General features: G+C 38.6%; 1 protein-coding gene and 1 pseudogene across 1 annotated transcript in view; one reads left to right on the forward strand and one right to left on the reverse strand.

The window, feature by feature from the left end:
- Nucleotides 1–930: 930 nt before the first annotated feature.
- The window catches only part of DTHD1 (death domain containing 1), a 59,948-nt gene continuing 46,693 nt past the window's right edge, over nt 931–14,185 (reverse strand). The window contains exons 9-10 of the mRNA XM_019741900.3: nt 6,885–6,942; nt 931–2,801 (exon numbers count right to left, since the gene is read on the reverse strand). Coding sequence (XP_019597459.3) covers nt 2,482–2,801; nt 6,885–6,942 — 378 coding nt within the window. The 3' untranslated portion in view covers nt 931–2,481. The remainder of the gene's footprint in view (nt 2,802–6,884; nt 6,943–14,185) is intronic.
- LOC109452732 (protein Abitram pseudogene) lies at nt 941–1,467 on the forward strand (annotated as a pseudogene).

Below are 14,185 nucleotides of genomic sequence, written 5' to 3' on the forward strand. Positions count from 1 at the left end.
CTATTCATATCACGTGGCTTTAGGTTTTACAAAGTCTCAGAACGTATACACTAGATATTAACAGGGATTATCGATGATGGACAGGCCTTGGTAATTACTTTTTTTCTTTTAGTTTTGTGGGATTTTTACTTTTTTAAAAATCAATGAGCATATAGGGCTTATGTGATAAGCTTTCTGTGAAACTGATTTAAACATAGTTTTGTTTTTTTTCTTGAGTAGGTGAAAGAGCCCTGAATTATTTCACTGATATTTCATTTCCTCTGCACTTGCCTCATTCCACTAATAATAAAATATGAGGTTTTTCCTTTTCCAGGTTACATGTCAATGAAAGAAATGTTTGTAGCAGTAAATGGCTGAAGTAGTATTCTATTTTTAACTCATTTAGAGCTTGTCTGTTTTCTTAAAATAATTTGCTGTCATCAGCATCAGGTCACTGCAGCCCAGTTTATGTGGCATTGTTACCTGTGGGCTCCACTGGATGCACATAATGACAGTTAGTTGCTTGGCATCCTGGATAACTGTTTTACTTTTATGTAAATAGATAACAGTGCACTGTTATCTACATTGTTGTTGTAGGTAATAATTAAAAAGGGGATTCTGTATATCATATCTTTGCTTTACACTTAGAAAACAACTTCAGCTGTTAAAATGTGAGTAGAGCACATTCCACTACAGACGCTATTAAGTTTGGCTGGACCCAAGACCATCATGCTTGCAGAATATGTCACTGAACCACGAAGGAACATTCGGACCTAGAAATGCTTTTTGTTGTCTGATTGGTGCCTCACCACACTTCAAACAACATTGCTTGGAACTTGCTAGTACAATGTTGACAATCATAAAACCAACCATGGGTCCTGGACCTGCATGGTGGAAAGCACTCGAGTCTCCACGGAGAGGTAACTGAGCAGAGGTCGCCACGGCTAAAAAGGCGGTGGTGATGTCAGAGCCTGCGGTTCTTTGGGTTAGGGATAGTTACTTCCCTCACTGGTACAAAGTGGGTGTCAAAAGAAAACCCTGTGAGGAACACTGCATACTGCAGCCCTCTAACAGAATATGTGTCATCACAGTGGCAGGTTTCATCCAGTTCCTCAAAGTGGATAAACAATTAGAAGGGTTTCCTATCAAATCGGTGAACTGTAGCAGACTTCAGAACAAGGTCTCTGGGAAATTACACGGAGGGTATAGTTTCTAAGAGAACCTGAACCTCTGTGTAATATTTACTGCTCAGATGGAGGAGAACACACCATTATCGAGCTATGTTAGAAGACGGTTGATGGAAGTAAATGAAAACATTCTCCATAAGCCATCCATTCTTCAAGAGAAGCCATCCACTGAAAGCTACACAGCAGCTGTGTTGCCCAAGTTTGGAAAAAAAATAAAAGCACTACAGAAGGGTTACTGACACCAAAACAATATGAAGAAGTCATGGTAAAACTCATTAATGCCACAATAGCTACATCATGATGGTTGAGACGGCATAAAAAGCCTCATTCCATCAGTGCACTAAGAAGAACCAGCATACGTGAAGAAGAGTGCTTCACAGCCAGCCAGCCACAGGGAGGCCTAGTTTTCTTTCCTTCTCTTGTATAACAAGTCTTGGTTCCCATTTTGTCTTCAACCTCCCAGATCTGCCGTGCCATGTACTCACGCTGGTCTTCTTTTGCTTTTCTCTAACAACTGGCAAACGAAGGATGTTTATCTTATTGAAAACAAACAAAGCACTTTGAGGAAAAACTGGAAAAGACAAAAGTTTTAAGTAGCAAAGTGAAAACAATTTACCTATCATCCTGTAATCCACTAGTAAAGACTACATTTTGACAAACACCGGGTTGTTTTTGCCTCAATGTTCCATCAGTTTGGACATCAACAACTGGCCTTTCTTGCCCGGTCAGCTTCATGGTGATACTACCAAGAGGGTAGTCCTGCCCCTTCTGCTCTAACTCCTCTCCCTTTAGATTGTAGGGGACAAGCAGAGTGCAGATGTACCTTCCCTAGTCCTCATACCTCTGGGATGGCCTTCCACTCTGAAATGAAGTAGAACTGTAACACTATGGCTTCTTGAATGAGGGACACATGAAATGGCTTTGAAAAATACAAAGGGCTTTCCCAACATATGGAAATATTTATAATGCAGTGCAGACATTGTAGCCACTCCGTCTCATACCCTAGTTACACATTAACCATCAAAGAAGTTACTGTATAGAACAAAACTTTCCCATCATTCAAACTAAAAACAAACCAACAGACTGAATTTATGACTTAAGACTGGATACTTATTTACACTGAGTTCTAAATAAAAGGACTTTAAAATTGTTATTCTTTAAGGGCTGCAACACGTGTACATTTCAATACCTCTGTTTTTAATTAGAACAATTATTTAATACAGAAGAAATTAAACAACAGAAACACCAAACCAACCAACAAACAAACAAAAACCATGACCCTTTTTCTAGGGCCAAAAAAAAGAGCCACCAGGCTTTATTCTGCCTTATCGAAACACTGCTGTCGTTCGGTGAACACTTTATTTTCCCACTTGAATTTGAGCTCTTCAGAAAGATCACTCCTGCCGATCTTACGGAGATGACGAGCCAGAAGGCAAAGTTTATCCGTGGAATTTGGGAGTGATTTTTTCCAGAAGCAAAGAAGTTCATGGATCTGTTCTGTGAGGTCATCTGGGATCTTCAGTTTGATGAGCTGAATGGTGCTCCGGCGAAGAGGGAGGGATGAGTAGAGACGTGTGGCGTTTTCTTCCGAGAGCTCCTCTGCCAGCCAGTAGAGCAGGTTATCCCACAGGGCTTCTGCCAGTCACACACGGAACACTCAGTGTCAGGACTCTGTCTTGGGGGCTGTGCTTACCTAACCCTCCACACCAGTTCAGGAAATCTAAGTGCTCTCTGGTTTGGCCTCTGAGCAGGAGGAAGATTTGGGACCACCCAGCTGGACAGTTGAGAGCCTTTGAATTTCTAGGTCTTCAGAGGAAGCCACCTATGGCTGAGGGTTAGAAATGCTTCTCAAATCTTAATTTCCCTGAGATTTGGAGGGCTTATTAAAAATAGTTTTTCAGCTCTGTCCCCGATAGTTTAAGCAGAACTAGGGTAAAGGTAAAACTTAGCATTTTTAAAAGCTTCCAGATGATGCTGACACTGGGTCCCCAACCATACTTTGAGTAGCACTATGTTAAAATATATGTTTATGTTCAAAATATACTTCTCTTAACTCGCCCTAATCTGATGCATACATTGTACCAGCAGCTGTGCTGTCCTCACACACACCTCCACCTACAGACACCCACAAACCAACTCACTAAATCCATTACCCGAAGAGCAGTTCTGTGGAACGTCCTTTACACCAACATTTCTGCTGGTGTTTGGACTATTTAGAACCACAGATATCTCCTCTGAATGTACCCTGTATGTTCAGCATACATATCCCTTACCCTGTAACTTTTGTCTACACTAAACTCACGATTCCATTTTTTATGTTATTATTTTCATTGTGTAACTCGGACCCATCACCCTCAGTTAACCCCTAAGCCCTACTACGTCTCTCCTTCCATAGGCCAGCACTAGCCTGCCTCACAATCACTTTCTCACCCCCGCACCAGTTCCCCTGGTCTGGTATGAACTAAGAATTCTGTGTCTGCCACCGTTTGCTCGACTATTCCGTCCATCTACCTACTCACACAAATTGCACCTGATATTTTACAGGATGATTTTACACTTTTTCTCTGGAGGCTACTCAGGAAACGGACCCAACACACCCTTGCTCTCCACTGTCTCATGCAAACCAACATTCTGCTTCCATCATGCAGTATATTCATTTTGATGTCCACGCTGCATGGGTAGGCCTTCCTCTCCCTATCTCCACCATCTATCTCTTGCCATCAGCAGGGAGCATTATCAGCAACCTGTTGATAAGCTACCATCCACATGGTTCCTTAATCCTGTCAACATCAATGACCTGTGCATGCCTCCATAATAGAAACAGACTCTTATCGGCAATTCTCATGTTTCATCATCAACTGGAATTGTTCCATCTCCATGGCCTCGGGTTCTCAATAGTACTGCCACCCACCACCTCCTAAACTTGCACAGCCTTTGTCCCATTGCTCCTGCTGACCATGCTTCTTGCCCCCTTCAATGCCCACAGCCATTTCGTCATCCCTACTGGGTTTCACATGCCTCTGTACCCATGCTGCTCCTAGTGACCAGCTATGTGCATTAGTGATAGTCTCCCATCTCCCTTAAACTCTGTCGTCCTCTTAAGCTTTCATTGTTGTCAATTTGTCAATCCCCAATCCTACTTTACTCATGCTGCATTTAACTACTGGGCTGCCCAGGGTTACGAAACTATGCTAAATGTTATCAACAAACTCTATCCTTATACACCATTTGAGATCTTTAGCAGCTTACAAATCCATTAAAAAATTGTTTTCTTAAATTCAATTAAAAACATTTCCACAGCAATGACCCAAATCTCTCCCACCATCATTAAGCACCAGTCTCATGCTCATTCTGTTTCACTCAGCCCATGTCTGTTTCTCCTACTTTACCCAAAGGCATTTGACCTGAGTTCTATAACCTTGTTTTCATTTCCAAATTATTTTCTTACAAAATCTCACTGCTCTGCATGTACCACATTCCATCCCCCACAGTGTTTTTCATCAAGTAATTTCTCTTCACACCTGTTCCTTAATCTCCTCCTCACAACAGGTTCTTGCCACCTTCTTACAAACATTCTCAAACCTCATTTTTCTTTGCTTCTGCTATTCTTTCAAGCTACTGGGCTATCTCTTCCCTTTACCATAATTTTTTTTTTTTCATTAAAGTTTATTGGTGTGACAATTGTTTGTAAACTTACCATAAAATCTTTTAATGCCTAATGTAAACTTGATGCCCCGAGTTCATCACTGCCAACTCCCTCCTTAAACCCCTGCTTTGGGGTTTTGTATCCTCTTTTAAGACTCTGTTGAAGCCTTCCTTTCCAACTGTCCTGGAGCCCTCCTCATTACCACTTGTAACAACCAATTCCCAGTCCGTATCTTCTCTGCTTTCACAAAGCGTTTGATTCCTTCCCTTGGGTTCCAAGGCCTGCCCAGATCCTCCTCTTCCCTCTCCTGCCACAAATCTCTTTCCCCTTTGCTGACTCTCTTCCTCCTGATGCTGCGGAATTACTACTTCCTGTCTCAGGCATCTGCTATTTCTGTCCTCTCCCCTCAGTGAGTTCATTAACTCTTACTGCCTTAACCATCTCCTCTTTGTAAACACACCCCGATCTACTATGTTTTCATCCTTGGCTCTGTTTCCTAAATTTTGGCATAGCCTTTACAATATTAGCTCCTAATTGTCTTTCAGTGTATCCCAAAGCCAATTCAAAATCCGTATTTCTCAATTCAAAATCAACTTTGGCCTTTCCCTCGTTCCACCTGATCCTTCATGCTCTTCACTTTCTTAGTAAATGTGACCACTCAACTTCGTAGGCTTAGATGTGTAATATTATTCAAATTTCTCAAAGCCTATTTCTTGTCCCATGTACCCAAATCCTATTAGTCCTAACTGTAAGCTTATCTCAGACATTTCCCCCACTTTCCAGCCTTACGGACTCCATCTTAATTGTCACCCTCCTCTTTTTTCTGGACAATTGCAGGAACCAGGCTTCTAACTCGTATCCATGCTATCAGTCTGGACCACCTTTAGTGTTCCACACAGGTGACAAAGGGAAGTTTTCAGTCTAATCTGGTCTTCTTTGTTTACAAATCTCTTATAAACTATTGTCTAAACTTCTTAACTTAGCATTGAAAACTTTTGATAGTTTTATCTGCTCTGACCTCACCTACTATCATCCTTCCTGCAGCAGCTCAGGTGGCATTGGTCGTGCAAGATCACATTGCGTAACCACCTGGGACTTCTGGGTCCACGTGGGAAAGCTCAGGATCCCCATGCTCTCTGGTGGTTGTGGCAATAATGAGAATGCTATTTCTTCAACATTAAGTTCTTCACACGTTAACAAACTTGCTGGGCTTTCATTAACTGCTGCTGTTTTGATTGGGTTTGGCTTTTGAGGTATTTTTTTGAGGGGTGGGCGGGGTGACTGGTGCTTTTTGTTTTGTTTTTGCTGTATCACCTGCTCTCTCTTTGAAAACTGGTTTATTGCCTCTGAGAGGGTATATAAGACTAAGGGTTAGTCTCTTCTAATGTGATTCAGTAAAGCCTGCACATTTCCTGTACAAATCTGTAAAGGTAACCCCTGAATGGAATGCTATGTCATTGGGGGGCAGGGGCTGACACAGTAGTAAAACACACTCAGTTATATCTTTTGAAGACCAATAAATTACTGCAGTAGTAACTATTAACACCACAAAATGAATTGTTTCAAAGGCTAAAATTTTTTAAAGTGTCAAATTCTACCCTGAAATCTGCGTCATTGTTATATGGCTGATTTATGTATAACTATAATCAAATATCACAGGTTTCCTTTGTGGTTTCATACCAATATGCCTCCGTTTAAAGTCTGTTGCCCTCAAGTGTAGATTCGAACTGACCACACTTTAAGATTTACAATTTAGGAGTCAACATTTCAGAACAAACTGTAGTGGCCTATTTACCAAACTAAGCAATTACTAATTATCTTAGCAAAATAACACTTAGTAGGGTTCATAGTTCTTGTAGATTTTAAAAGAATTATGTCTACATTTGAGTACGTTTTGGTCTATACGTGCATGACTTCCAAAGGAAAACTCATTTATTAGGCCTGATAAACCTAATGATTGTTTAATTGTAAAATTCTCTAAATATTTTTTTTCTTTTTTATAAAGAGGATTCACATAAAATATAAGAGGAAAAAAGCTCAGTTGTAATGAGGACATGGTAAATGTTTGTTACCTAGAGGATCTGCAGAAATTCTTTTGGTACTCTGTGGACGGTTGACTAATCTTTCATGCTGTTGAGAAAAAGGAACATAGAATAAATAGAAGAAATCATTAATTTGCCAACAAACTACAAATGAAAATCCATTTGAACCTCACCCTGATTTGAAAGAAGTACTGAATTACATACCTTGCAAAAATTAGATTGCACATCTGTGCATGCGTGCTCAACAATTGCTTTCCTAAGAAAACGCAAAATATATTAACCCAAATCTTTCAGAAAACTTAAATTTAAGAATACACATTTAAATATTGTCATAGCAGTCACATTATCTGTGAGTAAACATGCTTCCAACTGAAATTTAAAACTATTATAACCAGCAAAAACCAGAGCAATCTCCGTTGATGCTACAAACATAGTTTTTGGAAAAGCCCTCAAGGGGAAAGTACTTGCTTCTACACTCAGCAGGAAGCTGGGCACCTAAGGGGCCCCAAAACAATAGTCTTTGTGAATAAATGAATGAATCCATGTGCATGCATGATGCTGAAAATAGTCAAGTCTTTGAGCATGTATTATTCTAACACCGTATTTTTATCAAGACGTAATCAAATACATAATCATAATTTTTCTACACTGTCTGCAGAACAATTTGTTTTCAGTTAATGTGGGGCCATTGGAAAGAATACAGGTGATGAAGTAAAAACATCTGGGTTTGGAAACTTGTTCAGTGCTCTGGACAATTTATCTTCTCCATTTCAGCTTTTATTAAGCGTGCACACACACACACACACACACACACATATTACAAAAACCTGTACACAACTGTTCATAGCAGCTTTACATGTAATAGCCAAAAATGTAAACAACTGAAATGTTCTGCAATAGGTGAACAAAGTATTCTACATCCACACTGTGGGAAACTGTCCTGTAGCAAAAAGCACAAATCATTAATACATGCAACAACTTGCATGGACCTCAGGGAATTATGGTGAGTGAAAACTTCCAGTTTCAAAAAGTCCCATATTCTATGATTCCGTTTATATCACATTCTTGAAATGACAGAATTACAAAGATATAGAACAGATTAGTGATTGCCTCTGGTTAAGGGGATGACCAGAAAGGAGTAACACAAGGTAGATCTTTGTGGTGATAAGATAGTTTTGTATCTTGAGTGTAGCAGTTACACAAATCTAAACATGTGATAAAATGACATAGAACTATACACAAGCATTTTATCATTTTATCATTATTATCAAAGGGCGTATGTAGTGGATTGAGGCTGGGACAAGAGCTATACATTGCATCTTTTCTTTATATAAGTAATGCACCCGCCCCCCCCCCCCCAGTCATTCTTTGTTCAGAGGTATCTCATAGCATATGGAGGTATTAAAAATGATTAGTGTTTAAATATATGTATTTTCTTCACATACATGAAAATGCAAGCCAAGTCCTTTGTCTGGCAGCACAACCATAGAAGCGGGGGATACGGCAGCAATAGCATGGGGAAATTTCTGGCTCCTTTAGTCTCCCAGGCACCATGCCTGTCTCCCACAGGGCTTCTTCATCCGGGATTATCAATGACCACTTCTCTTTCCCTTCTTTTTTCTTTTACTGCATGATTTTTGCCTTTCTCTCCACCTTTTACGTCTCACTGATGCTCAGGTTCAGCTTCAAGCCAAACAGGGAAGCTTTTGCTTGTCCTGTGTAATGTCCCCTCCCACAGATTCCCTGTGTCTATATGATGTTTCCTGGATGCCTTCCTCAGTGGGATGGGCTCAAATTATTCCCTATTTTTCTCTCGTGCTTCTTCCAATCAAAAGGTACTATCCTGTTGTATCTTCTCAGATTCTACTATTTGCTAAAGGAAGATTTGTTATGTCTCTCAGATAACCTGCTTTTATGTTAATCCCATGATTTCACATACGTTTTGAAATGCTAAGTGGAAATGATGACACAAAGTTATAATATCTTTCAATCCTGTAGTAGGGTTTCCAGGTGGGAATTCCCATCCATTCTCATGAATTCTTTTCACTTTTCTGTTCCCGAATCCTGAGAAAAGTTGGTCGGGAAATCAGGAAAATTGGCTCCTTGAGCCCAGTAATACCCACAATAGGAAATAAACATACTACTCACAATATATCCCTTAGACATTTTTCCTATTTATCGCTATGATTTCCAGGCGGGAATTTCTGCCCATTCTCTGGAATTTTTTTTTGCTTTTCCATTCCCCAAACCCAAGAAAAGTTGGTTAGGAAACCGGAAAAATTGGCTCCTTGAAACTAGGTGGTTGGTAGTATCAGCCATCACTTTGTGGAAACGATTCACTGTGGAGAACAGGAAACAGTTTATACCTTGGGATTTGAGAACAGGAAAGCGAAAAAAATTCCTGAGAACGGCAGGAATTCCTACCCGGAAATCCTATCCTGTAGCTATATCCTATTTTAAATTGTAACTTGGATGCTCCCTAATTTCAAGGGCACCCACAATAAAACTATTGCTATTTAGCAGATATAGAAATAATAAGTGGTAGAGTTTTCCTCCTTAATTTCTATTTGCCTGCTACTTCTTTGGTGTCTACTGTAGAATGGGTTGCTGTGTAGTCACATGCTAAGGACCTTCTGACACTTGAAACACCATCTAACCTGGGTGCCACACAGCATTACAGCTAAACGTCAGTGCAGTACAATCAACAACAACAAAATATGTCATGCTGATGTTATTATTTTTTTTATCATTTACCCTAAGGCACTTATGCATGAAGAGAATTTCACAAGTAACCATTATAATATCATGTGGCAACAACTCCCCCATGCAGCCATAACCGCCACATTCTTCCTACCCCCACACACTTACTGTAGATGTCTCTGGTAAACAGATCATCCATTTTGTAGTTAGAAGATACACAAGTGAAGTGGTATGAATAATAATACATCAAGGAAGTATATACAGTCAGTATATTTCTGTGTATCTTTAGCATGGATTTTACCAGATGCTATGACTAAGTACAGGTTTGCACTGCTTACTCCACTCTTATTTGTTTTGCATGGAGGCCTCTTCAACTAAGCAATAGTTGCCGTTGGCTTAATTCGAGTTCATTTATTGCATCATAATAGTAGACTATATATTCTCAGTCTTTATAATGTACAATGCCTATAGAAGTCTTACTGGCTTTACATGGTAAATAAATGACAATATTGATCCAAGAAGTAATCTGGTACTAAAGATTAATGTTAGCATAAAAACGGTGCGCTGCCGTTATGGGTCCAACAAAACTACAAATCAGATACAAGTTTATATCAGTGTTGAGTGAGGACAAACTTGTGTGACGAACTGGGCTACAATTCCGGTTTCCAGTAAGGCATGTAAGAAACCGGAAGGTGGCATTCTGTTCTAACAGCAAGTAAAAAGCTGAACAAACAAAAAATCAACAAATCTCTTTAGATTTGTAAGAGAGGTAAGGTCATAGGTCAAACCTCTGCCCCAAATTGGAAAAGACTGACAGATGAATACAGAGAATCACAACTTTCCAGAGCAGAAACCCACAAGCACAAACCACTGCAGGAATTAGGGCCAGGGAGAGAACATGGGATCTGTAATTAACAAATGACCGGAGGCTTAGTATGGAGATGTCTGACAGTTAACAAGTCTAAAGAGACCCAGTCAAGATGCTCCCACACTTTTGTGAATTTCACCTCCAGGAACTCAGCCAGGTTCTCATAGTGAATATCTAAGAAAAATCTCCTTGTGCTTCCTACAAGAAGAGGTGGAAAAAAGAACCGTTTTGAAATACACCAGAGCACTCTGTTCTTTGCAACAAGTTGTACACTCAGAAGAAACTATTTAACCAAAGACTAACCTACTGGGGTTTTATCAGCACCTAACTGGCCTGGGGAAAGGGAAATACCCAGCTCCAGCCCCCTTTAACCATCCTGTCCCACCTAATAGGGATGTGAATGTCACAGTCCAGAGATACAGGCCACTAAACTGACACCTAATCATAGCACTATAGAGCGCTTTCCCTCCCCCACACCTTTCTCTCACACCACTGAAGGCTTATGGACAGAAGTTCCTTTTAGCCAGTACATCATGTTTGGCTATTAAGAACAAAATTACAAGGCATACTAAAAGGCAAAATCATGTTTAAAGAGACAGAGGAAACATCAGAACCAGACTCAGACACGACAAGGATGTTAGAATTATCAGACCAGGAATTTTTTAGAACTATGATTAATATGATAAGGGCTCTAAATGGAAAAAAAAAATTGACAATATGAGAATAGGTGGACAATGTAAGCAGAAAGATGAAAATTCTAAGAAAGAGCAAAAAAGAAATGCTGAAGATCAAAATCACTGTAACAGATATGTAGCATGCCTTTGATGGACATGGCTGAAGAAAGAATTTCTGAACTTGAAGATATCTCAATAGAAACCTCAAATCTGAAAAGCAAAGAAAAAACAAAAGAAAAACAAAACACACAAGAACTGTGGGAAAACTACATATGCGTAATAGGAATTCCAGCAAGAAAAGAAAGAAACATAAGAAAAATTGAAGTAATGAGTGAGAATTTCCCAAAATTAATGTCAGATGTTAAACCACAGATCCAGGAAGCTCAGATATTATAAAGCAGAATAAATGCCAAGAATTTGGCTAGACGTGTAACTATATTACTGTATTTTGCCATGTATAATGCACTCTTGTGTACACAGCACACCCACAGTTTGTCCCAAATTTTCAGGGAAAAAATATTTTGTTTTAATTTTTTAATTCAAATTTTTATTTGATTACATTTAGGTACTTGTTTTTTTGTATTATAAAGGAATTTAGCATTTATTTTTTTTAGCATATTATGGTACAAGAAATTTTATGTAACAAATAATTACAAAACACAAGAACATATACAAGGTAGAAGAAATTTTATGTACCAGTAACAAATTTACTATATTTACTCATCATCGAAGACCAAGAACTCTTCGTTATTGCAAGTTTGTCATTAAGTTCAACAAAACCAGTTATTGTATTTCAGGGTATTATTTTGCTATGGATATCATTATTGATTTCTAGAGTTACACTTTTAACTCATAACTATAAATACAAGAATTAAAAACATATGTGTATATAGATGTGTAATTAGTACTACCCATGTGTAATGCACATCCTTATTTTTCCCCCACAAATTTGGGCAAAAAAGTGCACATTATACTCAGCAAAGTATGGTGTTTAATTTCAACCCCCTACCAGTAGTTTGAAGTATGGTCATCTCTATTTCACAGAAGTAACTTCTCCAATGTAACAGGGAACTAATCTTGAAACTTAGTTCTGCCTAAAGCTCTAACTTAAGTAATGCATAATCTTGCCTTCAGGTAATATTAGATACTAGTTTTTTTTATTATTTACCACATACCACTAATTACTCTAACAACTTAAAGTATATTATATAACCTTGGGGGAGTCTAGTATATCTACAGCCTTATGAGGTAGTTGTTATGCCTACTTTACAAGTGAAAAAACTGAAGTTTAAAGAGGTAAGATAATTTGACCAAAAATACACACTAATAATAGATGTAACATTTAAATTAACACTTATAAGACTACAAATCCCTTATTTATAACCTCTAAGTTAAAACGTGTATGTAAAATGAAGGTCGTAAAGCAAGACTTTCACTCCGCCATTCCAGTACCTCTTGTACTATATTCACCATTCACATATATCAACTTTACTGCTCCAAACTTGGAGCCAGTATTACACGGAGGAAAAGAGCTCAGCTTCTAACCATATTACTTATTAACCTTGTGATCTTAAAGTGTTCCCTTTATGCCTTCCTTTCCTCATTTATAAAACGGGCATCATTATAGTACCTGCTTCACAGTGCCATTGAAGGAAGCATTGTAACATAGAGAAGGGTATTGTATATCACAAGTCTTTATTTATGAATTCTGCATCCACAGATTCAACCAACTGAGGGTCAAATATATATATATTTTTAAATATTACATCATTGCTGACCTGGACTGTGTAGTTAGGCCTATGATGGCTGTGTTTGTACCGAACATGTACAGTCTGTTTTTTTTCCTCATCATTGGTCCCTAAAGAATACAGTATAACAACTGTTTATATTGCAGTTACATTGTATTAGGTGTAATATGATGATTTAACCTACAGGCAAGGGAGGATGTAAGCAGGTTATATGCAAATACTACATCATTTTATAGAAGAGACTTGAGCATCCTGGGATTTTGGTATCCACAGGGGTTCTGGAAACAATACCCCAGGATACCCGGGGATAACTGTAATAGGGCTCAAAATAATAGCTGTTATTAGTTAGTGTTTTTCTTTAAAATGTCTTATTTTATCTACACAAATATATATTTTTAAAAGAAACTCCTATTTCAATCATGAATGGAAATACAATTTATCTTGCATAAACACAAGGGGACTTTAAAAATAAATACAATTAAAACAATATTTTTAAATTCTGCCAAGTCAAGGTCCACAAGCCTGAGAGCTGTTTTTGCTTGTTAACAGAGGAGCTTTGCAAGTGTTAGAAAGATGTGAAAACATGCTTACACCAACCTGAGATCTACTCAAAGGATCAGAGAAAGGATTAAAAAGAGATAACTTCCTCCATTTTTTTTAAAGCAGGTATGTTATTGTCCAAAACAAAACAAAAACAAAAAACCACTTGCAGTTCCAAAATGTGGGAAAAATATAATTGAACAGCTACTTTTATTTGATGAGAATCCTATCTTTTACTATCTTTTACTGCATGGACAGTATTTTTGTTCTTTTTGTTTGTTTGTTTTCCTATGTGCTTGTGGCTGTAGTTATTTTTATTCTTTTAAAACCACAGAGAACACTTTCAGGGCATATGAGTAATAAGTCATCAACAAACAGCAAGGTACAAGAACTCATAACCTAAGCCAGAGAAAGCTGGACCTCTATCATATTAAAGGGATGGCTGTCATCTTTGCTGTGAAAATGAGCAGCTATGAGTGATGTCACTATGTGGACAGAACAGAGGAACTTCTTAGGCTGTTCAAAAGTGACTATGCATTTAAAGCCAAGATGATAGAGAAAATCTACTTCTGCCCCAGGAGCTGAAAAATACCAGATAACAAAGGAAACCACCATCCAAGGCTCTGGCAGCTCTATTCCAAAGCTCAGTTTCAGCAAAAGGTATAACCACTCTGACTCTCTGAATGATCTCGATTTGCCAAACACTCTGAAGGGACAAAGGATACAAGAAGCAATATGACACGGTGTAAAAGGTGGCAGACATAAGGAAGGATCTGACTTGCTCAAGGGATAGGAGGAGGT

Source organism: Rhinolophus sinicus, chromosome 1 (genome assembly GCF_057876585.1).
Source record: "Rhinolophus sinicus isolate RSI-liver-muscle chromosome 1, RSI-T2T, whole genome shotgun sequence".
Lineage (NCBI taxonomy): Eukaryota > Metazoa > Chordata > Mammalia > Chiroptera > Rhinolophidae > Rhinolophus > Rhinolophus sinicus.